Raw genomic sequence first — 25,881 nt, forward strand, 5'->3', positions numbered from 1 at the left:
CCTGAGCTTACAAAAGGGAAGGGACCCTCCCCAGTGAACAGAGCCCACAGCCAGTGGGAACCCCCGCCTCCAGAAGGGTTTCAGCCCTACCCCACCGCAGGGCGGAGCTAGAAAGCCCGCGCAGCCTGGACCTCCACTTTGGTCCCCATGGCCATGTCCAAGGTCCCACTCAGCCTGTCCCTGAAAGGCAGTGCCGGGGTCCCCCGACTACTTGCTGACAAAGCCATCTAAGGTCCAGAGTTACACCTGAACCAGCTGCGGGGACCCCTTCAAAGGTCTACATTTCTTACCTTTTTCTTTTCAGTTTTGGCCTTCACTTCTACACGCACCCTAAATGAACACCCTGAGCCCTAACTGTTTACACAGATAGTGTTGGACACTTGAAGTGTTGGAGCCAAGGACACCAGCCATTCTTTGGGGGGATGTCTGAGACTTTCCGCCCCTTTACATGGGAGAATAACTGAATGAAGCCGCCCAGGCCCACGCTTTGCCCCTGGCGCTGTGGCTGTGGAAACCTCACCCCACGGAGTGAGCCGGAGCTTCCTGGAGACATCCAGAACATACCACTGGAGAACTCTGTCTCTTTTGCTTTTCTTAGAAATTAAGGAAATGCTTTTCAGAGCTTAGGCCTCCAGGTTCTTTCTTTTCTCCCCACAGGATTTAGACATTATTCAAATAACATTTATCCTGTATCACCTTTTTAGCGTTTGTTTTTGAAAGAGGAGACATATTCGGCTTGTGATGATGGTTAGTCATGGACCCTCCCTGAGAGTCTCAGGTTTCTTTCCTTGATGGCAGTTTCATCTGATGCTCTTGATATTCCAGTCACTAACAGTGTTTGGAGCGAGCCGCCGTCATCCGATTCAGACGCTGAGCTGTCAGTCACAGGAGTGATAAACGCGGTGTGGTGAGGAGCCGCCCTTCTGTCCCTGTGTGCTCTGGGTGTCTTTCGTAACAGGGCCCTGGAGGCCGAGCCCACAGACCTGAGCCCAGGTGCAGCTCTGACCCTGCCAGCTCGCGGGTTTGGGACTAGTCACTTATGGTTTCTCAGCCTCAGTTTCTCCATCTGTTAGATGAGGATAATAAGATCTGTCTTGCAGGATTGCTGAATTAGATTCAATGTCTTCAAGTGCACACCAGACAGCAAACATTCTGTGACTATGAGCATTACTCCACATTCGAAACTTAAAATGAGTGTAAAAGAATTCGGCAATTATTGTACCTTTAAGTGGGAACTAATGAAACTAAAATTTCCATGTTGCAAGATTTGTGATGCTGATTCATTTTGTATAGCATCTTACTTGAAATTTGAGCATAAAATTAGCTCTCCATTATCTAAGAAAAATAATGCATAGAAAACTTTTTATCACAAAATAACTACTCATTCATACTACCAAACACTTGTGAATGGCTTGTCCCAATTACCTTCCCAGAATCCACAGAGAACATAAATCAGTTTCATGTCATACCTAAAATAACTGCAATTTTGGGGGTATGTATGTAGCACAAGTCATCAAATACATTCTAAAGAGAAATACAAGTGAATTTAGGACTCCATGTTCTTTCAGGGTGACTTACTCAGCGGCTTCCCTTCATTAGTGCAATTAACTATGAATTGCCATCGTGAAGATCAAAAGACCATGACCAGTAAAGTTGGAACCAAGTGATAAAAGCAGTTCTTGATCCGGGAGGACAGGCGTCAAGGTCAGGCAGACACCAAGGTCAGCCCAACGCCATCATGATATTAGACTGTGGCACGCAGGTGGGGGGCTGAGAATGGTCACTGGAAACCATGCTTCTGCTGACAATTTTGGATTTCTCTGTGCTGATGTCTACCCCATGGGAGCAGAGGCTCATGTCCTTCACGAGCTGACCTCTGTGCCGGGCCGGCTGTTGTCCAGGCCACTGCTTCGATTTTGTTTTCGTTTACTAATTTTTGTGATTTGACATTAGATGCATTAGGACCAAATCAGTTAAAAGATGTATTTTTTTAATGTGGTTCCTTTTCCCAAGTTTTTCCAAAGCACTTTACTTACGGATGTTACAGATTAAGAGTCATTATATTCCTCTTATTAGTCTTATGTCCATTTTTCTTTTGTAATTATCTCTTAATTTTTCCATCGACTTCCTCAATATTTCTTTGTATAAATGTTTTTAATTTTTAAATACTTAAGATTATGTTTGAAATAGAATTCAGTGGAAACTAAGAAAGTCTTATAACTAACCAATCTAGTTCCTCAGTGTTGTTCTATTAACTAACTCCCTGACCACTGCAGTCTAAATGCCAACAGTGACGGTACTACAGTCATGTGACATTTAACATTGGGGAGGCATCCTGAGGAAGTAGTCATTAGGTGACTTCATCATTGTGCGGTCATACACTACAGGTGGTCTCCCTTCTACTGTAATCGTATGGGCTGTACTTTTCTATGACAGGCAGTGCAGTAGGTTTGTGTACACCAGCATCACCACATACACGAGAGGAATGGGTTCTGCTATAACGTTACATTGGCTGCGATGTCACTAGGTGATAGGAATTTTTCAGCTCTACTATAATCTTATGGTACCACCATCGTATGTTTGTCCCGCCGTTGGCCGAAATGTTGTCATACGGTGCATGACTTTATGTCAACTGAGTAGACATCAGATAAGTGGCACGTGCACTAACATTATCCCTCCTGACCCTGCACTAGTCCCAGGAGGGAGAAGCTATCATCCGTTTTACCCATGAGGAAATGAAGACTGGACAAGTCAGGTGACTTGTTCACCGAGTTCCACCCAGGTGGGCCAACTGCTCTCGACCTTTATCGCACTTAAACTACCCAGACCCACAAATCACTGCCAATCCTCTCTCCGCCAAAACCAAATTCACTTAATTTACACACACACAGCAATCACTGAATGACTGCCTCAATGAGGTTACATTCTATTCATAACCTGTAATGTAGGAGAGAATGCTCCAAGGGGCCAAAAATGTTTATCATCATCGAAATACCAAAGCCGTTGCTGCCACTTTCTTTGGCCTATGCAAATTTGATGGGCTAGCCCCAGACTGAGCCAATAGGAAGGAGCTTGCAGGGTAGTGGGGAGTGGAGTGGGGTGGCTTGAGAGCCGCGGGCCTGCCCCCCAGCCAGACCTGGCTGTCTCATCTATGCATGTGGGAACTCGGGAAAATTGCTCCGTTTCTCTAACTCTCAGTGGCCTGAGCTCTAAATAAGGATGCTGATAATATCACCTGCCTCACAGTTTTGTTACAAAGATTAGATGAAATAATACGTTTAAGCACAGTTCAGCAACTGGCAATCAAAACACTGAACAAATGTTAGCACTGTTAATGTTACTGCATCATGGCTCAAGGAGAGCGCACTCAACAGGGTGGCTTTCGCAGAATGGTCATTTGTAAACAACACTGAATTAAATGAAGTCAGATAGATCTGCATGAGCTTAACATGAAGTCCAAGTTCAGGGAGGATGAACTTGGTGTGGCCGCATTCCTAGGGCCTACGTCTCCTGTCTTCTCCCCTGAATAAGGATCCTTAAGCAAATGAATTCTCCTACAAATCCTAACACAGATTAACTCTCTGGAGGCACTGACTGACCAAATCCCTATGTTCCTGCAGATTCTCCCTGGGTCTTGGTTCCCGGATCTGTGCCCCGCCTCCAGATGACCCCTCTGCTTGCCTGCTTTGACCCTGCCCTGCAGCCTGGGTCCCTCTCATCCAACAATAGGGGAGCAGCAGGAGAGCAGGCCCCCTCCTGTCCTGCAGCAACATTGCTCCTTCATATTCATTTTCCCAACAGACATTTCTGGAACATCCACCGTATTAAGATAGACACCACAGAGGAGTCAAAGATGGTTCCTGTCTTCAAGGAACTTAATTCTTATAAAAGAGACATTTTTTACAATATGTAAAATGGGTTACTTGGTAATAAGAGAAGCATAAACACCATGTAAATGAGTAAAGGGATGAAAAATATCTCCTGACCTGTGTGATCAGGAAAGGCTTCATAGATGAAATGATGTTGACCGATTTCAGTAAGCAGAAGTGGGAAGTAAGTCTAGCATGAGGGAACGGGAAGGTGGGGAGCCCCTTGGTCTAGTGTGGAGATAGCGATTGTCCTTTGGCTGGAGCCTAACGTTCTATGGGTGGGGACTGGGAGATAAGGGCTGGCCTCGAGCCAGTTACAAAGGGCTTCCTGCCAGGCCAAAGAAGCTGGGAGTCATTGACCAGAACATGGTAAATTCCCGAAGGTTTTCACCAGTGGGGAAAAGCAACACAACCCGAGTTAATAAAGGTCTAATTAGGTGGTTGTAAAGCATGAATGTGACGGGACAGAAAGCAGAAGTTATTGCAATAGGAAGATGAATTTGGAGACAGATCATGGGTGGCGGTGGCTTTGGAGATGGAAAGGGTGACAGCCTTGAAAACTGAAGGGATGTGGGGTGTAGGATGGGCCTGCGTCATTCTTACACTTTGACAAGTGGCGAGTCCAGATATTTTGGTAACATAATCCAGTGTCTACTATGTTGCACTGAACAGATTTCTCACTAAAATAAAGCATAATGTATTCAGAATGAAGAAGGAAATATTGTAGGAAACTCACAGCTGTAGTGTTTGTTTTAAATAGTGGGTTATTCAAACATACTTCCACTCCCTAATCAGCCATCTTCCTATTCTTTCATAACATCAAGGATCCTAAACCAGATTGATTCAAACTTCAGTTTCTTCCGATTTCTCTAAAAATATTTTTCTCCATTCCTTCTGAGTTCACTTTTATAGAGGTGGGTATGACCTTCTGACCGGGTCTCATTGAAATGACTGCAACCTCACACCCTCGCAGGAATTTTTGCAAAGATAGAAACAGATAGAGACTGATCCTGAATGTAAATCCCGACAGAGTGCTAGTATTCATCAGACACCTTCCCAGTGTGTCAATGAATTATTCAAGGTATTGGAAAAGATTTTCCATGACTTCCCTTTATTCTTAATATGAAAGTTTTCACAGTCAGTTAAAGTTCCAGAAAATCCTACGAACCATGTAGTTCTTTGGAGATTTTAATGACACTTAGGTCATGAACAACAGTAAGTAATGAACTATTGATTTCAGCTCTAATAGAATGGAAGTGCCTAAACCTTCCTGCCGGGGATCGCAGCATCTCTCTCTCTCTCTCTCTCTCTCTCTCTCTCTCTCACACACACACACACACACACACACACACACGTGGGAGCACACATGCAGACACACACCAGGACAAGCTGGGTGTGGGCGCTAACATTAGCTCTGTTGTCTGGAATCTACAGAGGCCCACAGCCAGCTCTAGTCTCCATCCTGATATTGAAACAGGCTTCACAAAGGGCAACCAAAGCACAACAGAATTAAGCTTTTCGTGCTCATTTCCAGGTGACCCAAGGCAATGGTCTGACCGATGCAATGCAGTCTCCTCAGTCCGACTGCTGTGTAGCTGATAGTTGCATCAGGAATTGGGGATATAACTTTTAGTAATTTCTGTTATTGTCTATATACATGGTCCATGAGATCAAAAAGATGTGAGACTAAGATGCTTATCTTCCACATGAAGAATAGAGGGATTAAGAAGATGACACAACAACAAGACATATATAATGACAGTCCACATGAGAATTGGAGGATGGTAACACAAATATCCAAAAGCATTACATGTACCACGTATTAGGTCTTACTAGATAAAGAAGGTAGGCTTACAGTGTGGTAAGATTTATAAAGGAAGTTTTCATCATTTTTGAAAATTAAATAAGAATCTAGAAAATCATGTTGTTTCAACATCAATGAATATAGAAGAGATAACTGTGAAAAGAAATAACAGCAGTAACCACATTTTGACATGTCTGCATAAAGTCCCGTATTAATGCTCTCTCGTATTTTCCTAATTTTCAATTCTAACCTAGATTTTATTTTTGCTAAGATACTTTCAAGCATGATACCTCCAATAGCAATTACAGAATATGACCCTATTATTTGCTTAAGAAAAAAGTGGACTTTTGGTTAGGAAATAAAATATATTTTTATGAAAATGATCTAAAACAAAAAATTCAATTGTAGTAAAATAGATGAGGAAATTGTGCTTCTTGTATTAAAATATTTTTCATAAAACATTAAAAATATATTAATGAGAATTTAATCTCATAAGAAAGTTAATCTGCTATAATGTTGCTTTATGTGTGTTTATATGGAACTTCATGGGACTAAAACAAATTATGTCATCATAATATTGTTTTGTATCCCCTATGGAAATATTTTTATAAAACAGTTTTAAAAGCATAATACAAATGGAAAAAGTCTTAGGCTTAGTGAAGATGGCATCTTTAAACAAGTTCTTTCCATGGAAAAGCAAGGAAATTTTCTAAAAAACAAAACTTACACTTGAAATTAGTCAATAAAAGTCATGTTGTCAATGTTGATCTCAGCTTTCCCCAAATATAAAATGGCAGCTCAGGGAAAAGAGAACCATTTGAGAAAATCCGGAAAGCAAAGAGGCATTTTAAAGGGCAAAATAAAAACTTTATTTTACAGTACATTTTCTGGCAACCATATCTATTCTTGTGTTTAATTTTTACCAATCATGGTAATTCAAAATAATAATTTGTACATTATTATTTCAAAGATATATATATATATATATATATATATTTATATATGGGAAAGCAGTTTTCATTTAGTTAAATAATATGTCCATTGTCAAAAATTTGTTTAATGAGACATTTTCATTTCATTTTGTTGTCATATGTATCACAACTGAATTTCTTGGTCAAAATATCCATAATGACATTTCATTATTTTGTATATGGTGGTTAAAATTTATGCTTGGAAGTCAGACCTCACCTTTCTATACCGCAGGCTCCTCATCTGTAAAACTGTGGATAACATTACCAACTTCACAAAGTTGTTGAGAATTAAAATTCAATAAGTTAAATATATAAGAGATACTTAGAACATCTAGTGCCTACCATATGATAAGAATTGAAATTTAGATTAAATCATGCAAAATTGACATTTTCGCAAGTCAAGCATGGTTGAATACTGGCAATGTCATCTGGTTAAATATAAAACAATGTTTTATTGTTGTGAGCACATGTAAATATTAATTTTAAAAAATCTTAAATGCATTCCAGTTTAATCCAATACTTTTTGTCTTCTCTGTTACTACAATTCTTGTTGGATACAGAAAGAAGAATGACATGAACCAATATATATTTAAGACCAAATAATCCAAATATTAGGAGGTACCCCCTTCCTAAAGGGATTACATATGTTTAAGGACTAAATTAAGAGACGTAAATATTGGGTTGTCAGAAAAGTCATGATGCATTTTTGCAACGAAAAACATAGAAAAAAATACGTCATGACTTTTCCGACAACCCGATAGCACTCCTGGCCTGATGCTGACACCTGACTCTCCCCAGAGGGTCAATTCAGAGTCCCTGTGTGGTGTCCTGAGGCCCCACATGTGTTTGCAGGCCCGTGCAGCACCGAGCTGGGGCCCACTCAGAAGTTTGCTAAGGAGCTGCAGGCAGGTGCAGTTGTCCCTTACATCTTGGAAGCGGAAGGTAAGGGACAACTTAGCTCTGGGAGCCAGTGGTCTCGCCTGGCAGCCAACGCAGTTTTCCCTGGAGCACCGTCCTTTAATGCCACAGCCCCTGGGGTTATCAGAAGACTTAGCAAGCCCATTTTTCGTAGAATTCCAATTTCATTTTGCAGAAAATACCCCCAAAATCTATTCCTTTCTCTAAGTTCTGATTTGCTATTTCAGTTGTTAGGATTTTTAAGGAGATTAGTAAAACAAATTAAAATGTGACTTAATTTAGTTCCTTCGACTGCAACAGGACTTAAAGGAATTTAGAATTTTGAGTAGTTTTATTTACTACCTGGCTTTTTATGTTGGTAACGTTTGGGGTACTAGTTATGCAGTTTTTTACAGGAATTATCAATGGTTTCCTGACACACTCAGTATCAGAGTAATGACTGCAGCAGTGCGCGTGCGGACACGTGAGGCCTGCGATATAGTTCATGCATCTTATCCCCGCTTGGTCCTTCAGGTGGGGCGATACATAGACCTGCCTGTGGCTTTTCAATGGGAGAAAAACAGCTTTAAATGTTTCACTCCGGTCTCTGTAAACAGCTGGCTTCTTCTTAATCTGTAACATTATATCTTATAACAGGCTGTAACCACCTAAAAAGAAGTGAAAAAGTAAAAGAAATGCCCAGATCATTCAGCGTTAAAGGTCACATGTACTGAAGTGTCTATCCAAATAATTATATTTACCTTAATTAACTGAATGGCATAGCAATTATCAATTTGACCTTGCCATAGCTCAATGTCAATTGGAAATTCAAAATCCTTTTATAATGTTTGTTTTTACCTTAAAATCTGCTCTCAATCTCATATGCAACTTTCTTCCCACTACAAAGCTTGTTTTGTTAGTTAAGTTGAAATAAGAAAATGTAAAGATTTGATTGTTTATTATTATTATTATTATTATTAATTATTAATTCACTAAAGAGGGCAGGCAAGATCATTATCCGACCTCAAAACAAAACTGACACAACCCTGCTTATTTGTGCCTGAAGGAGTTAGTTATCAGCACGTCTCGAACCAGAGGTCATGGTTAAGGTCTTTGGCTTGGCTTTATACAGAGGCTCATGTTGCAGCTGTCTGCACTGTCCCTAGCCCGAAGATAAATAGCAGACTTTAGTTTCCACCGCTCCTGATCTTTTAACCTTCAGTTAGAACAAATGCTCTGGCTCACCTCCATCTGCATTCTCAAAGTTTATCTTCCAAGACCTACGAGGACCTGTCTCTTAGCTATCTGCCCCCCAGCCGCCAGCTTGGGCTTCCTGGAGGCAAGAGTCCCTGGGCCACTTTCATTTTACGGGGCTCCCTATCTATTTAAACATGTAGAAATGCCAACACCAGGTTAAATTAATTACAGTATATCATGAATGTTTACATTGAACACATCAACACTTTTCACACTTACACCAAAATAACAGTGATTTCTATATGGTCCCATTTGTACATAATCCAATTTGAAGGTCACCCCCAAAGTCTTGATTTAAGGCGCTTTAGAAACATGATGGCTGGACCAAATGGTGCTGGAGGTTCTGCCTGTGATTAGCCTGGCAGGTAACTGAGTGTGGTCCTTCATAGGATGGCCTAGGAGGACAAACGGATGAGTGGACGGTGGGTGGGTAGTAGGTAGGGGGGTGGGGAGGAGGGGGCAATCACCAGGAAAGTTTTTTGGGAACCTAATCACTTGTAAATGTTCTTCCTTCTGGAGATGATAATTAAATTACTCTAAGTAATTTATTGATTATAGGATTTCCTCTGCATTTCTTAACACAATCCCTCAAATTCTTTCAGTTCCCAGGGTACTATTGTCTCTGGGGCACCTTGAGACTGACAGCAACTTTTCCAGGCATCCTCTGCTCTCTGAAATGGTGCTTATTGTGTCAATCAAAAAGAAATGAATGCTAGACTGTCTCATGCACTAGAAAACTCTAACTCTAGAGATCGGTCCACTCCATAGCTTTCCAGGGTGTTATGAAACTTTGTTTCTTTTATAAAAATGACCCAACAGATAAATAGGCTACCGATAAGAACAAGTCATTCTCATAAGGGGAAAAAAAAATGGAAAAAAAAAAAGCATTGAAAAATGTTATCCCTCTTTAGTAATTAGAAAAATGCTAACTAAAGTAGCCTTAAAGTAATACCTTACATACCCTGAATTAACAAAATTTTAATTCTAACACCCGACGCTGTGGTAAAACAGGTAAGCTCATACGTTCCTAGTAACATCATTAATTGGCATAACCTTTCTGAAAACCAATATGGTATATAATATATACACGAGTAACTACAAAATGTTTGCATTCTTTGAAACAGTAACCTCACTTGTGAGAATTGTTTCAAGGAAATAATAAAACTAAAGAAAAAGACGTACGCACAGAAACATTTATTGCATCATTATCTAGAATTGTGGAAATCTGGCAGCAGACGTAATGTCCCTAACTGGAGGAGTTGGCTCAGTAATTTACACTCCTTCAACTTCCCAGCCGTTAACACAGTCTTTAACAATTACAATGATGTGTGGCAAAGCTCAGTACTAAGAAGAGTGCACACTATAACTTGGTGAAGTCGTGCATCCATCAGATGACAATTTGTTCCAACCTCAGGCACTTTTGCTCTGCTCACATCCTTCCCAGGCTGCTTGCTGCATCGCTCGCTTCTTCCCAGCATTCAGGTCTCCGCTTAAAGTTACTTTGCTCAGGAGACCCCCCCAGTCGCCTGCACAGGGCACTCCGTCCAGCCCTTCTCTGCCATGGCACCTACCTACTTCTGTTCCTTGCCTGAGCTTCTCACCCTCTGAAACACTCCTGTTTCCACATTGTCCCCTCACTCCACCCTCCTGAAACCACAGAGGTCTGACAGCTACGTCTGAGTTCAGATGAGAACCTGGTCCTGTTTCCCTGCATGGGTTTCCAGTCTCATCCTCTGTCCTCACTCTGGGAAGCCAGTTTGCAAACAGCAGCTGTTCTGAGCATGAGGAAGACGTGCGTCAGCAGCAGGCAGGCCCCACCCATCTCTGTGCCAAGCAGCTGCCCTCTCCCCCCACGAGGTGCTCCCGCTGCCCCTGCAGGGACCCTTCCCACAGCCCAAGCCCACAGTCATGTCGGGGTGGTCAGCCTTGCCAGCCCCCATCCTATAGCCTGGCTGTGGTGTCTTCCCAGAGGCCAGGAAGGTGGCCTGTCTGCCGACGCTTCCTACGTCAGACTCCCATGGCTCCCGAGGTCCTCAGAGTTAGAGCTGCTCCTCTGAGACAGAGGTCCCTATAAGAACATGAACAGCCACGTACAAGGACCCACCGTCCCATGGCAGGCCTTTGAGTCCAAGCACGCAGGTCTCGTCTAGAGAGCCTGGAGTGCCTCAGTTGGGAGTATTTCCAAGAGTCTGGAACTAAACAGAATGATTTTCGTAGAGGCCTTGGGTCGTTGAAGGATAACAGCTCCCGGAAGGGGCCGGAGAGCAGGGGCCAGGAATCAGTCAGGCCCTTGGTCCCCATGTCTCTGTCAGCCTCCTGGAGGTCTTCCTTGTCCAGACCTGACACAGCACAGCCACCTGGTCAGAAGCTCCGTGAGGATGCTTTTCTCCAGGACGTTTGCCCAGAGCTCTGAGTCTACTACGCAAATACCATATTCCGGAGCCTGGCTGGGCAGGAGTCTTGAGGTCCTCCACCACCTCTAGGGACCTAGGGCCACACTTTGAAGAATCTAGAAGAGGAGGAGGGTTTGTTTGGGCTCAGAGGCCCATGCGTGAAGTGGAGGATGGGGTGATTTTGCTACCAAGTAGAAAGCAGGAGAGGTTCTCTAAAGGCCTGCACCCCACTCCTGTAGGAACAAGACAGGAGAGAGAACAATGCCCCAATTCTTTCTCCTGTTCTACTCTCTCTTGTCCTGGTAGGGAAGGGCTCTCTCTTTATCTCTCTCTCTCTCTCTCTCTCTCTCTCTCTCTCTCTCTCTCTCTCTCTCTCTCCAGCTACTTGCTTGCTATAAAATGGGTCTTACAGCACATTGTTCTTAGTATGTATTATATTAAGTGCCAATTAGTACCCCAAAACACAAAATAAGGAAACCCGAATATACATTATTTTGCACAGAAGTCCATAGGAATGCTACATGATATTGACCTTATTGTGGCTTGAGGCACAAGTTTCAGGTTTGCTTTGAAAAACAAAACCACTCTTTCCTGTTGGTTTACTGGGACTGCCTCTCACCAGTCAGCCAGGAGAAAAATGGAACTTAGGAAAACTACTGAGTGTCAACTTCAGCCACAAATTGTTTCCTTGTAAAGTCCCACAACCACGCATCCTGATCAGAGATGCAGGCAGGTTCCAGGGGACTGATCTAGGCAAGGACAGTAATTCCACGTGAGTCGTGACCATCCCGAAGGTGGGGACCCAGATCACGGCAAGCTCCCTCTCCTTTGTGATGTGAAGACACAGCGGCCCATGTCCTGCTCTTTTTCTGAGGCTGAGGAGTAAGCACATCTCATTAAACAATAAAGTGAAAAGCTTACTGCCCAGTGTTCTGTGGGCCATGCTTCCTGTCCTATCCGGGAGGAGAATTAAATCCTGGACAACCTGACATCATAGTGGCTGCAATGATAGTAGTTCCCGCAATTGGTCAACAGCTGACTATATTCATGAAGACATAACATATTTGCTCTTATTTTACCCTCCCACCTGTCTGTGTAGGTAGGTGTTATTACACCTGTTTCAATCAGACTCAGTAACAGGCTGACATCCCATGGAGCTGGGAGGCAGAGCTGTTTGCATTCCACAAGAAGCCCACCCACAAGGCCTCAGCCACTTGGGGACACTAGTGTTTTATTTCCATGCTGCCTTTGTCTGGACTCACCTACTCTTAAAATCCTGAATCACAGGAAAGCAATTGTGTGCACTACACTGAGGAATTTTAAGAGATAAAAATGTAACAAGCAAATAAATGTTCTTTATTCAAAAGTATCAAAAGTCAGCATATGTCACCTATCAGCACTTCCAGCAAGCTTTAATTTCAGTTCTTGGGCAAACCCAATTGTGCTGCGGTGGCAAATTAAACGGTCACATTCTCATTTCCACCCACAATTTAGATACCCCTCTCTCTCTCTGTTTTTTTGCTTGTTTGTTTGTTTGTTTGTTTGTTTTGGGGGGGGTGTTATTTTTGTTGTTGTTGTTGTTCTGTTTTGTTTTTTGACCATGTGGCCAAAACTTTGATTGGACTTTGGTGAAGCCCTAAATGTTTGTAAACATGTTCTTAGTCAGGCCCAAGTATTTTCAGATTGCATTGTGCATTATGAGGCTTGTGGGCAAAAGTGGATGACTCTTGCCACATTTAACTCACCCGTGTAGAAGCTGATAAAAATTGGTAGTCGGAGCTTTGAAAGATAGTGCGAGGTTATTTTAAACTGAGACAGCTGTAACAGGCTGGAAGGTTCATTTTGTCACTTTCACAGCAGATTGCTTCAATTTGTTCATTAAATATATTATTTTTGCATTAATTGAGCTCATTTGATGAGAAAGATTCTCCCGCTCTGTAAAATTTCCAGCTAATTGCTTGGAAACCTATCCAAGTTTTGCATCTAATAATTCATTTTAGAATTTCCAAAGAGTAGATAGTTGAGGCAAGCTGAGATATATATATATGCCAGAATCGGGCCACATCCAGAAACAGTACAACGTGCTTATTCATTGGAAGCACCATTAGTGAGTTTAATTTCTTCTTCTTTTTTTTTTTTCTTTTTTTTGCAACAGAACAAATTGTACGTCAAGGAGGCCAAGAAGGTCTTTTCCTTTGTGACTCCATGCCCCACTGTGCAGGCCATCAATCTAAAACAGTTTAACCCAACTTTGTTATGGAGACGGCCAGTGTGGATGCACAGGGCCTTCTGAGCTCTGAGCTCATTACAGCGATGAACGTTCTAGCAAAGATAATTTGTGAAATACATCTCCTCATAGCTTACTGCATGTGCTGATAACGTTTGTTAGAAACCTCACATTTCTTTTTTCTCTTTTTGTGCCTTAATCACACACACACACACACACACGTACATACACACACACACACGCGCGCACACACACACAAAATCAGATATAAAAATGGGTTTCATTAATGTTTCCTGGAAATGGAAAACGGTGATGACAGCTGTCATCCTGGCTCATTTTTATAAGTTTTCAGCATCAGTCTAAAGTAGTAAAATTATTTCCAATAGGTTTGCATCAGTCTTGAAAGCAGCAATCAATATTTCCTTTCCAACTGAAATAATTTATTTGGCTATTTATTGAGTTGGCTGAAAAGTACCATGTAGTTAGTTATAGAAGAAATCATATTAAACAAAATTTACATATTAAATGAAAACACTATTAAAAATCCAGCATTTTCTTCCCCTTGGAGCAAAGGCTGCTAATATATTGAATGGGATAATCTGATCTTTCATTTTGGAAAAAGGTTTTTTCCTCTCAAACTGAAGGGAGATCCAGCTGAGGCCCACTTTAAACCAAGCAGGACTCTGGAAAATAGATGAGCCGACCTAGCTATCGAGACCCTCCATGTACAAACCTTTTCAAATTCACATAAATACCATTTCCATGGATAAGAATTCACTAGTAAGTAAATAGTAAGTAAAGAAGAAGAATTAGGCAAATTGTGGTCAACACATTTACGATACAATGTACCATATTTAGAACTGAATTCGCTTTATCATCTCTGGATTCAGAAAACCCACAAAGTCGTAATGTATTCATTCATTCATCCCTTTCACAAGTGTTCAGTTTGTATTTGATGCCAGTGAATGAGGTTTATAATATATGCGGTGTGATCCTATCCTTCAAAAGGTGGTAAAATGTACGGAAACTAAGTAAGCACGAAACACTTCCTAAGGATGCAAGAGTGACATGTAGAAAAGGGAGGTGGAGGGATTCCTGGCTATTGCTCTAGGAATTCAAAAGAAGGAACAGTGAGTGTGGAGCCAGCTTCTCGGGGGAAGTAAATCCACACTAGCCTTGACAAAAGCTACGCTTGGGCTTAACAAGCCAGAGTCAAGGATGCTAATCTGAGCCCAGACTCAGGGCTTTGCTCCAGACAGACAGATGTCAGGACTTACCTGGTGAGGGCCCCCACACAGCATTCCATCCCATCAGGCACTGTTCTGGAGTCGTAAGAAACAAGTTCCCCAAGGAGCACTGTAGACCCACCTAGTCTTCATGGAGAATGGGAACTTTGCACCTGGACTCCTAAACCTTCCAACATCTGTGGCTTGAATTTGGGTTTTGGGGGTGTTTTGTTGTTGTTGTTGTTATTTTGTATTTTAAGGATATAAAAAGACCATTCAGATGCCTACACAATCCCTACTTTTCACCTCGTCACCCTCTTCCTAAAACCCTGCTCTTACGGGTTTTCCCAGCATCGTGGGTCTCACCACACCAGGTGTCCCTCCACAAGTAGCCATGACACCTGGGCAGTGACTCTCAGGCTGCTTCTCTAGTTCACACATATTAAAGCCTTAAAGTGTCCCCATCTGTAAGACCCTATAACTAATACCTACACATCTAGAAATAAATTGTAAATGCTCATAAAAATAGGACGGATGGAGTATGAAACAGATCCGAGAATTTCCCCATATTGCTGGTGTATCGTATGGCACTGAAAAACCCCTTGGTACTGGTCAGCCTTGAGTTTTGTCTCCCAGCGTATAGCTCTGCAAAGCATGTCGTTCTATCATGTTGACATATGGTGCTCACACCTTTCTCTGGGCCTTCCCATCACCCTCCTGGCTGCACTGCAGCAGACACCTACCACAACTCCTCTCTTTCAGTACCCCACTATCACATCCTGCTCATGTTACTCTACCAAGGTATTTCACCTCTCTACACCTCAGTCAGCTCCTCAGTGCAGGGGAGCCAATAATAGTATTTAGCTCAAAGGACTAGTCTTAGTTTTAAGTGACATTCTGCTAGTATTGTGGCTGTCGCTATCACTCCACCAGGAGTTAAGCCAGCAGGGAATAGATTGAGGACAGAGCGGGACTTAGAACTCTCTGCTCCTTTGCCAACACAGTCTGCCCATCTAGTCAGGTAGGCCTACAGGAAAACAGATACGCTGTCACGTCACAAACTTGCATTAAGCTTTCATTTCATTTAATGGCTACTGGATTTATTGTTATAATTATCCTGAGCAGGATACATTGGTGAATCTACCCGTTTTTCTCAATATAACTTCATGTCAAACTACCCATTAATCAGAGATGAACCTAATTCATCTTCTGGTTTTTCAACAAATTGCTATAAATTAAATACATAAAATAAATTAACCTATACATTAGGTCCTTATTCTAAGAAATCAAAATCTATATAGACATTAAAATAGCAGAATGGAATAATTTTTGGTAGTGCATCAAATAATTTGAGTTTTTGATGGCATTCTTTCTTAACTAGAACTAATTATATAAACTTTCTTTCCACTGTACCAGTACACTCCACTGGTATCATTGTTAATTTCTTAGAGAAATAAATCTACTTTGCAGTTGGAAAATTGCAATTGCTTAGAAGTTTTCCTTGTCTATCTGATGGGAAATTTAAATATTTCATTGACAATTGGGTCAACATCCATGATATCTTCAGTTTCACAAGTGATCAGTGCCCCCATTCAGAAGATGAAAACTCTTCCTTGAGCTTTCAAAACTATGATGGCTCCATAGCCTATTGCTTTAGTCACCACCTCCAGTGTCAAAAAACGAGGAAAAGAGAGCGATAGAGACACCCAGCTGGGAATTGAGGTCTTGCTTCAAAGCCTGTACCTTCAGAGGAAAGAAATCTTGTGAATTTCATTAATGTCAACAAGACCTGAGCAGATTTGAAGTATTTAAGCCCTTGTGCATCTCTAGCATGCCAGATGCTGCGGTTATTATAAGCTTTTGGCTGCAAAACCATCACAACTTTGATTCACACCCCCATGAACCAAGACTTGGAAATATCCATTGTACGGTCATACTTCAGGGTATGTTGAAAACCATCATTTTTACAAGAGGACATGAAGTCAGCCAAGGAAGGGTTGGCCAAGTTTGGGCCAAATATGGAAACACCCAGAATTCTGAATGGAGTGATATGTTAAGGTTAAGAAAGAAAAAAAAAGATCAGTCCCCTCAAAGTACCATAGCAAAGCTAAAAACAGCGAGTGAAAGAATCATTTGTTTAGGATTCTAAAAGTGCAATAGATAGCCTCAAAACGTCTTCCCAAAAGGTGCCTTCTCTTACTCAGCACAGAAAAATGAATTGGGTCCTCGGTTTTCTTCCCATCTTCCTTTTCTTTTCCATTCCCTCACCTCCACAAAGGATCAGACTGGAATTCACAGTTGTTTCCACTGTAATATTCCAAATTTTATGGGAGAAATCCTGTTTAAACAGCAGTAAATGCAAAAAGGGAATTACTGTTTGGATCATCTAAACCTTGTAACTGTTAAATCCACTAAACCCAAAGCGAGAGTTTGTTCAGAATCATCCAACAAAAAATCTGTGACGGTTTAATGTCATCAAGAAACATTTTACAATAAGAATGTTTGCAGTAGGTTCCACCCGCACGTGCCTGCCAAGACCTGGTCCCAGGCCCCAAGGGCTCGCTTTCTCTTTCCAGAACATGACATCACTGAAGCCCAATCAGAAGGAATGCAGCTTCGGTGGTGACGGGCGCCATCAAAGCTCACAGGTCTTGACAGGCAAAACTCCTTCATCTGGGCTTCAGAGCTCTTGAACTCTTTTAGTTCAGCATTTGAGAAACCAAACATGCCTTTTCTGATCCAGAAAGAAACGACCTGGTTTCTTCTGTTAGCATTTTGTGTAAATTCCTCTCCGTGTTGTTTCACATTGTCCCGCCCCCATGGACACACACCGTAGGACCAGAGTTCTCGCTGCACGCTGAGCTCGCCAGCCATTCACCTGGAGAAATGGGGTGACCATGTGCTCTCTGCAGGTTGCTTTGTAACGATGGATGCTCTCATATGGAGAAAAGCTTCTGGCTGGACTTGGCCTGGATTCACATTCAAGTACAGTACATGCAAAGTGGCCATGCCTGACAGCCCTTCAGACCCCACACACAAATGGCCAGAGAGGCAGTGATGGAATGAAGGAGAGTGAAGCGAAGCCATGATGCGTCAGTAGCAATTTACTTCAAAGCCTTGGTTTTATGACTGTGATTCAGCGTTGGGCGTGCTGAGAGCATCCGTCTGCCTGGCTGCCCAGGGCCACAGCGACTAGTGTTCCACCAGGTTAATCATCATTTTATTTGTCTGAGGTCCTTGCAAATGTCTACAGTTACTGAAAGAGCTCAGGTGCACTTAAGAGGTAGCACAAACCGTTGTTGTTGTTGAGCATGGCAAGTTACATCATAAAACCGACCTCCCAAAAGTTGGTATTGAGCGTGAAGATTGTCAGGGATCCTCTGACCTCCAGACAATCACTTGAGTCATTCCTTCTTATTTCCTGATTCTCTCAGCGGGGGTTTAATTGAATTTCCCAAGCTCAGGTTTTCTTTAGGAATGTTTGGGTCCTTGGCTTCTAATAAAAGCACCCAAGTTGTGAGCACCTTCAGGATGACAGGGGGAAGTGGGCACGGGTGCTCCCCACCCCCGCCCAGGGGACCACACTGCTCCATTGTGGTCATGCTTTTCCTGTTTTGGGGCATTGCTGCTGCTTCCACGGGAGACCTGCGAAATTAACAGAGCACTTCTTTTCCAGAAATCACGCCTCTTTATTTTCTTAGTCATGACCAGAAAGTATAGGTGGATTTCATAAAGTACTTCATCCGTTGGTGCCAAGTGACTAATAGCTCAGGTATGTTGAATAAGCAACCTGAAGTAAGCATTTATGTGTTTTATATTTCCGGTGCCTTCAATTACACTTTCCTTTTTGCATTTTTTCCTTTTCCCTTTTTCCTATAATAGTAGTAACTCAAAAAAAAGAGAAAAAAGAAAAAGAAGAAAGCTTCTACACAGTCCAGAAATTGCAAACGTGCTCAGAGAATAGTTCATCAAAATCCCACATGACGTGTGTCTGCGACAGGCCCATGTCACTGCATAGCAGACATCCATGTGAAATGTGTGTCTCATGTAACCTCCCTTTGCAGTGGCCCTTGGTGACAAGGTGTTATGGCAGTCATGTCACAGTCATGAGCTGAGCTCATGCACAGGGACGACGCCGTTACCAGACTTGAGACGGAGACAGGCACGAGTCCCAGTTCTGACCAGTGTGGCATCTAGAAAGAGAACAGTTTGAAGAGGGTTAGATAGAAAAAGGATATGCATGTGCTTACACATACTGCCTACATAGTCAAAACCAATTTCAACATTCAGAATAATAAATGCACTTAAATCAATGCCTAACCAGGAATAACAGTGTTCACGCAGTAGCCGCACGGCTCCTGCATCCAAGAATCTCTAAGAGGAATGAAATCCCTTCTACTCTACTTGCATAGTCTCCCTTAAGAAACAAACGTAATTGGGTTTAAACCTTTGTTACGGTCCTACTTGTTGGGTTATAAATAAAACATATCTTTTCCATCATCAATGTATCTTTTTAGCTGCTGGACATAAAATAGACTCCCCATTTCCTAGACTGAAATATCATCTTCCTAATCAGAATTGACAGTTGTAAATAACCATTTCTTAAGCATCCTGTTCTCACAGCATATTTCCCAACAGCATCACATGTGTTTAAGATGGTGAGCGTCAGCTAATCTGAAGTTCAGATTCTCAGAGACACTGACAGTGTTATAACAGTTTTGAAATGAAAACCATATTGCTTTACCTGCCTCTCCTCACGGTTTGACACTAAACTGTGCCCTGTCATCACGACAGCATGGAAAAGAAAGCGTGTGTTCCTTTTTGCATCTTTGTTTTTCTGCCCCAGGGACACGCATTCTGCAACCACAAACTATTCTAACTCCAACTCACTTTTTGAATAAGAACTTCTGTTCTTTTTATCATTTGGGCTTTTACACTGTTGAGGAACAAAAAAGCTACATAGTTTACTTACTCCTACAGTTACATATTTTTTTAAAAAGTAAGAAAAGGTTATTATTAAAATAAGGCATTGCTTGTCATTGCAGCATTCTGGAAGGCAGTGGGAAGAACAGGGTGTGTTAAGCCACCCATTGTGTGCAGACTTTCCAAACCCTGTCTGCCTCTGTCAGGAAAATATGTCTGTCCCGTGGTCTATTCGGTTCTTGACCTTTTGACTAATATGCCAACAAAAGGCACCATTTATTAGTGATTAATTTACATGTCTTTGTCCATATGGAACTGGATCAAGGCTGTCACCACTCACTGGTGACAATGACACTTTCCGTGTGCCTGCCGTGAGGCTTGTGCCGTGGGTTTGGCTATCCTGTGCACACATGCTCATGCCACCTTCTCCCGAGGTTCACCTCTGTCCTGACCAGACTGTCATCTGGCTTTGAGAGCAAGGCTTTCCAAGACACGAAGACCAGCCAGAGACAGAGATTCCCGCGGGACAGTCTCCTCAGCAACTGGAGGCTGAAGTTGGTCCTAACAGGCCCGTTCTCCAATATCGATCCCACTTGTCACACGCGCGCTGTGTGTCCCTGTCCCTCCTGCCCCTTTCTCTGACACCTTTGTGGCTTTTGTCCTGCCCTCGTGGACTTTCTTCCCGACAGCTTTCCTTTCCTCACACACTACTACCTCCTTCTTCTCTCTTACTTCCACCCAAAGACCTTCTCCTACCGGAAAGTGCCCTCAAGGGGGTCCAAGCCACCGCCCTGCCTGTTGGGCAGTGCTGAGGGCAGGGACTGTATGCTCAGACCACCATGCCAATCTAACAAGAACAACTGAAGCCTGTGTACTTGGAGTGTATTTGTCTACATTTTTGTTTTGAAAAGTTTAGCTTTTGCTCAAAAACAATAGGGCATGATGCCTTTTGTTCGAACACCCCTCGTTTGCTCTGTATACCATATGTGGGTATTTTAGATAATCAGCTACTCTGTAAATCACACTTGAACTTAGCTTTCCATGTGATAGCAGAAAGGCGTCTACCGTGAGGAAGAAAAAACCCCACCTAATTACAATGGCTTAGTGAACCATTTTAAGTTCATTTGTTATGAAAAATCGATATGCACTATAGCTGTATGACTCATAATCTCTTACTGCAAATTAGTAGTAAGTCCTGCCCGCCTCCACCCCCACCAAAAGAAACTAGTCAGCAGAGCTATTCATTTTCTCTACGCTGTAGAAGACAGTGATATTTCTCTAATACATTTCTAGAAAAACCAAGCAAAAGAACAGCTTATCCATGCTGTGTGGGATTGGAATTGTTACTTTTATTTCTGGTCTGAGCCATAACTCAATTTTTTTCAAAAATGTCCAAAAAAACAACCCGGGACAAAAGGGTTGAAATCCTATTTTTTTTCCCCTCTATTATTTTCACATTCAAGCAAGATAAACATTCTGGAGCCTCACTTGAAATGTGAATAAAACACACACTTTACCTGGTAAAGTGCTCGCTTGCACGGTGCATGTCGTGCCCCGTGTCCTGAGCTCTGGGCCCTCTCAGTCCAGCCTGCTGTCTTCACCTCCATCACAGATAAGATGGTCGAGGGGAGGGGGGGATGTCACCACCAGCACAGTGACAACTCACTCACTGGGAGAGCAAATGTTGAAATCCTTGAAAATCTGTGACTGAAATGCAACATGAATGTGTGTAACGACTATTATTAGAGAAAAAATACTGTGGAACTTTAGTCATCTGGACTGAAGCAAAGGTCTCCCATGTTCGTCAGACGCCCTGTACTTGGGTAATTCCTCCGGACTTCTCACAGGCTGGGTGCAGTGTTGTCCTCCTTACCCACGTGGTCTGAGAATGAGTGTGCTGCGTAGAGCAGAGTAGCTCCGACGTAGGCTCCCAAGGCCATCAGAGGCCAGCCCTAGAAATCCCTTCCCTCAGGAGCCTGAGAGGGGACTGCAGTGGTCACACCAGGGCTCTCTCTGTGGGGCTGGGCCTTAGTCGGGTCCCCAAGCACCCCACCCGGGCTGGCCGCCTTGCCTGGGCGTAGTTAGACTCCCAAACCAGCAACGGCACAAAGTCCCCATAAAATCATGACTAATGACTGTCACCCAGACATTCAGGGATCTGTCAGGAGCTGTCGCAGCTGGGAAGGCAGTTTCCTCCAGTCCTTCTGCATCTGGAAGGATTGGCAAACTTCAGAGACCTGACCTCTTGCATTAGTAATACATAGAGGAGACAGAACTTGCCGTAGGTACAACAGCAGCAGAGACACGGGGATGGGCCCAGCCTCCCATTCCAGAATGTACCATTTTCAACCACAAGGCCCACACCCTAGCCTAACGCTAGACTGCTCCTTCTCAATCTGCCATGTTGCCGTTTTGAAGAACTCAAGGCCTGAGAGAACAGCCTTTATATAACTATCAGAGTTGAGAAAAAGGTTCCCTGACTCATGAACCGTATTGTAGCCATAACGACCTCACTCATATAGTTATTATTTCTTTATTGTAGACCAGCAGTTCTCAACCTTTCACAGGGGTCGCCTAAGACAATCAGAAAACACATATTTTCAATGGTCTTAGGAACCGAGACACCGCTCCTCTATCCGTCTCCAGGCCCACATGCAGAGGCGCCCACATACGAGTACCCAGCGACCCCTGTGAAAGGGTCATTCGACCCTCAAAGGGGTCACAACCCACAGGTTGAGAACCGCTGGTGTAGACAAATTGTCATCAGATCCAATCTGGGACTTTGCATTTCCATATATTTGTTACCACTCCTAAAACTCTGAAAGATCACGTAAAAATGTTAAATGCTTGCGTTTCCTAACACGCATTCAGAGAAAATGCCCAGACTGAGGTGGAGGACTTTTCCAGGAAACTGCAGAGAAATAACGGGCCTCTTTGTGTGTTTCCCTGAACCAGTGAACTCCGGAGACGGCATCGACTACAGCCAGCAGAAGAGGGAGAACATTGGCGACCTGATCCAGGAGACGCTGGAAGCCTTCGAGCGCTACGGAGGGGAAGATGCCTTCATCAACATCAAGTACATGGTCCCGACCTACGAGTCGTGCTTGATGAACTAACGGTGGGGACGGCTGTGATTGGAGGAAGCTTCCCTCAGTGTTCCCATCGTCGGTGTCTGCTGCTGTCAGCATCTCATTATTTGTGACTGCTCTGGTTTTCTTTGCTACAGCTGCTAAAATAGTGGCTTATGGTCCATTGGACTGTCAGCCCTATTGAGAGCAAGGCCTTCCAATACATAAATAGTGCCTGTTTCTTAGACTACAATAGTGTACTGTGCTTATTTGTTCTACGAGAAGAATTGCTTCTTTATACAGCTCGGACAGAATAGGAGTCGGAGTGAAACCTCCAGTTGTAGAGACAATAAAACTATAATTTTCATACGCAATTCAGCGATTGCTGTTCTTTGTGTGCCTGCCCTGAGGGTGATGTCAGAGGTTGTAAGGGAAGAGTTGATGCTGACTGCTTAATAGGTGTTTGTCATGGAAGAGAAACGCCAGTTCACCAGCACCTCTCCCGGCAGCTATGCAGGACAATGTGCTTTGACATTCAATGAAACTGTTGAATCTATATTCCAATTACAGTAGCACACTTTGGCAGCCCGCTCTGAGCCTCAGCTATAATCGTGACTAATGCTCCCAGCCCATGGTGATCTGGGCTTGCAGGGGCTTTCCAAGTTCTATGTGGATGGGGTGGGGGCGGGGGAGGCTGAGAGAAGAATGGGGGGCAGGGTTAGGGTGAAAGGCAACCATGACTTTGAAAATGCTAGATTGAATCCTCGTCCCTCTGTGTTGTGACATGCCACATCAGGACCTGGCATGTTACTGACAAAATGTTACTCGGCAGTTTGCTCAGGCTGTCTAAATCATTTTTGGAAAAATGACTTAGATACATTTTAATCACTTAACCTTAATGATTACCCTGTGAAACAAATCAAATTCTTTTCCCTGGCAAGTCTCCTTAGCCTCCTCCTGCTCGTCGGATGGGTTCTCACAGCACCTCTCTGTTGGGCAGGTCTGATGGCAATGAACATGCACGTTTTCATTCTGAGAGAGCAAAAAGGTACCCGGAGAGAAGCCCAGGGTACTCAGCCCGACGATGGTTTTGCATCGGGCAGTGAGCTCCGGGCATCTGAAACTCGGCCCAGAAAGCTTCATAAAGACAGACCCCTGACTCTGCAGACCTGAGAAATGTTGTGACTGCCCACAAACGCATTGACCAAAGTATCCCACTCTGTAGCAAAGTGCAGTTTCTGCACAAAAGCTAAGAAATGAGATGCGTCCCACCATGCCTGACCACTGGCCTAGAGATACTGTCACTAATTGTGTAAGACACACATTTCCAGGGGCGAAAACTGGCTCATTATTCACCTTCCTCGACGCCTGGCTCAGCATATGACATCTAGCATCTAACTAGCTACCACCTAGTTTCAGTCAGCATTTTTTAGGATAAATGGAGACGCATGAGTGCATAAGACAAATTGGCTTTCATGTATAATATTTCGAAAAGGCATAGGTAGAAGCAAACATCAACAGGGTAAGGCAGGTTTTCCTCTAAACCGTGATGGGCCATGGCACCCACCACTGTTGTCCTGTCATCGGTGATAGGTTTGAAGGGACCAGAGTCTAGGATACTATTAGAAAGACGATGCCTTGTTGGTGCCTTTGAAAGTTCCTCCTGGAATCTCCCACCTGACTCTGTTAGGATTCACAGCAGCAAGCCTGGCCTCACATAGAAATGGGCCTGGCCTCTTGCTCTCAGGCAGTCCACAAAAACTGCCTGGTGTAGGAGTGAGAAGACCCACCGCTTAGCCATGAATTAAAATATCCAGGCTCATTTCCCGGCTCTGCCCTTCACGGGCCTTGGGCAAATTATTGAACCTGTTGGAGTTTCCTCAGATGACCCCTACCTGCAGGCATGCTGTAAGAACCCGAGGGCATCTGCACGAAGCACCCTGTGGAGTTCCTCCTACCCGGTGGCCTTTCATCTCAAAGAGAAACAAGATGTAAGCAATGACGACTTCACACCCCAGCAGAGCCATACTCATCTGGAAAACCTTCAGGTAACATGGTGCGCCCTACAAGGCAATATTGAGTTCTTTGTTAGGGGAGATGATGTTGCAGAAAACAAAAATAACTACATAGGTAGCACAGTGTTTTCTGAAGGTTTTTTTGTTTTGTTTTCATCGCGTTGTTTTACTAGTACAGAAGCAGGAATGGCCTACTTTTTCTGACTGTTGCGTTTTTTCCATGGAAACTTGCTTTCAACGCGATGTAAAGGGATGCACTGAGACCCAGTGGGAAGCCCCCTCGTAGGAGACCAGGGCTTCTGTTTGTCTGTTTATGGCTGTGTTACGTTCACTCAAAGCAGCCATCTAGGAGTCACAGTCCATCAAACAAAATGATAGGAAAGGCTCTGGACGTAAGAGTCATTTGTTTAGGAGCTTTAGAACCCAGAACAAGTCACGTAGACCGATTTCCTCACCTGTAACAGTCTCTGCTTCCCAGGGTCACTGCAAATGACCGATGCAGGGGCACAGGGCGAGAGCACAGGGGCAGGGACCTGACTGACCTGAGTTTGGAGTCCCTTTCCACTGAGTAGCTGCCATCTGATCTTGGGCAAGTTATGGCAACTCTAAAACTCAAATGCCTGAGCCCCAAATGGGCTAAACACAGTCTCCATTGCAGGTTTCTTACAAGCATCCCAGGACAGATGCATGTGCAGAAAGGGCTCAGCAGGGGCCCAGCTGGACAAATGGGAGACTGGGGCACTCCGCTTGAAGGCAGGGAGCCTGGCACCTGAGCAGAGAGGTCCTTAGTCACTGTGTGAGGCTGGGGTGGGGGCGGGATTCGAACCAGACTGACGAGGCCCCCATGTGTCAGCGGGAGGTCTCTGGCCCCCTTGCAGGCACAGGTCTTGGTTACAACAGGGCACCTGGTGAGAAAGACATCAGGGCTTCCACAAGTTCACCTGTGCTCCAGGAAGTCACCTCCACAGGCTCACCCTCGCCTGTGAGAGGGCCTCCCCCTTCCCATCACGCTGGAAGAACAGCACGTAGTTCTTCTGGGCCAACTACATGTGCAAGACATCGGCCAGAAATATGAAATTCGAAAATTCTGTGACATGGTGGCATGCGTGGAGAATATGGTATTTAAAAATGAAGATTTCTTAAACAAACAGAGAAATCCTTAAATCCTTCTGGGGTTTACTTACAGGAGAGCTCTAGAGAAGCTTCGGAGTAGGCTGTGGACATCTCAGAG

General features: G+C 43.6%; 1 protein-coding gene across 1 annotated transcript in view; it reads left to right on the plus strand.

Annotated features, from left to right (window-relative positions):
* PACRG (parkin coregulated) overlaps window positions 1–23,191 on the plus strand; it is a 435,406-nt gene extending 412,215 nt beyond the window's left edge. Inside the window, exon 5 of the mRNA XM_019664256.1 lies at window positions 22,523–23,191. Coding sequence (XP_019519801.1) covers window positions 22,523–22,683 — 161 coding nt within the window. The 3' untranslated portion in view covers window positions 22,684–23,191. The remainder of the gene's footprint in view (window positions 1–22,522) is intronic.
* The last annotated feature ends 2,690 nt before the right edge of the window (window positions 23,192–25,881 follow it).

This window comes from Hipposideros armiger, unplaced genomic scaffold, assembly GCF_001890085.2.
Source record: "Hipposideros armiger isolate ML-2016 unplaced genomic scaffold, ASM189008v1 scaffold_418, whole genome shotgun sequence".
Classification (NCBI taxonomy): domain Eukaryota; kingdom Metazoa; phylum Chordata; class Mammalia; order Chiroptera; family Hipposideridae; genus Hipposideros; species Hipposideros armiger.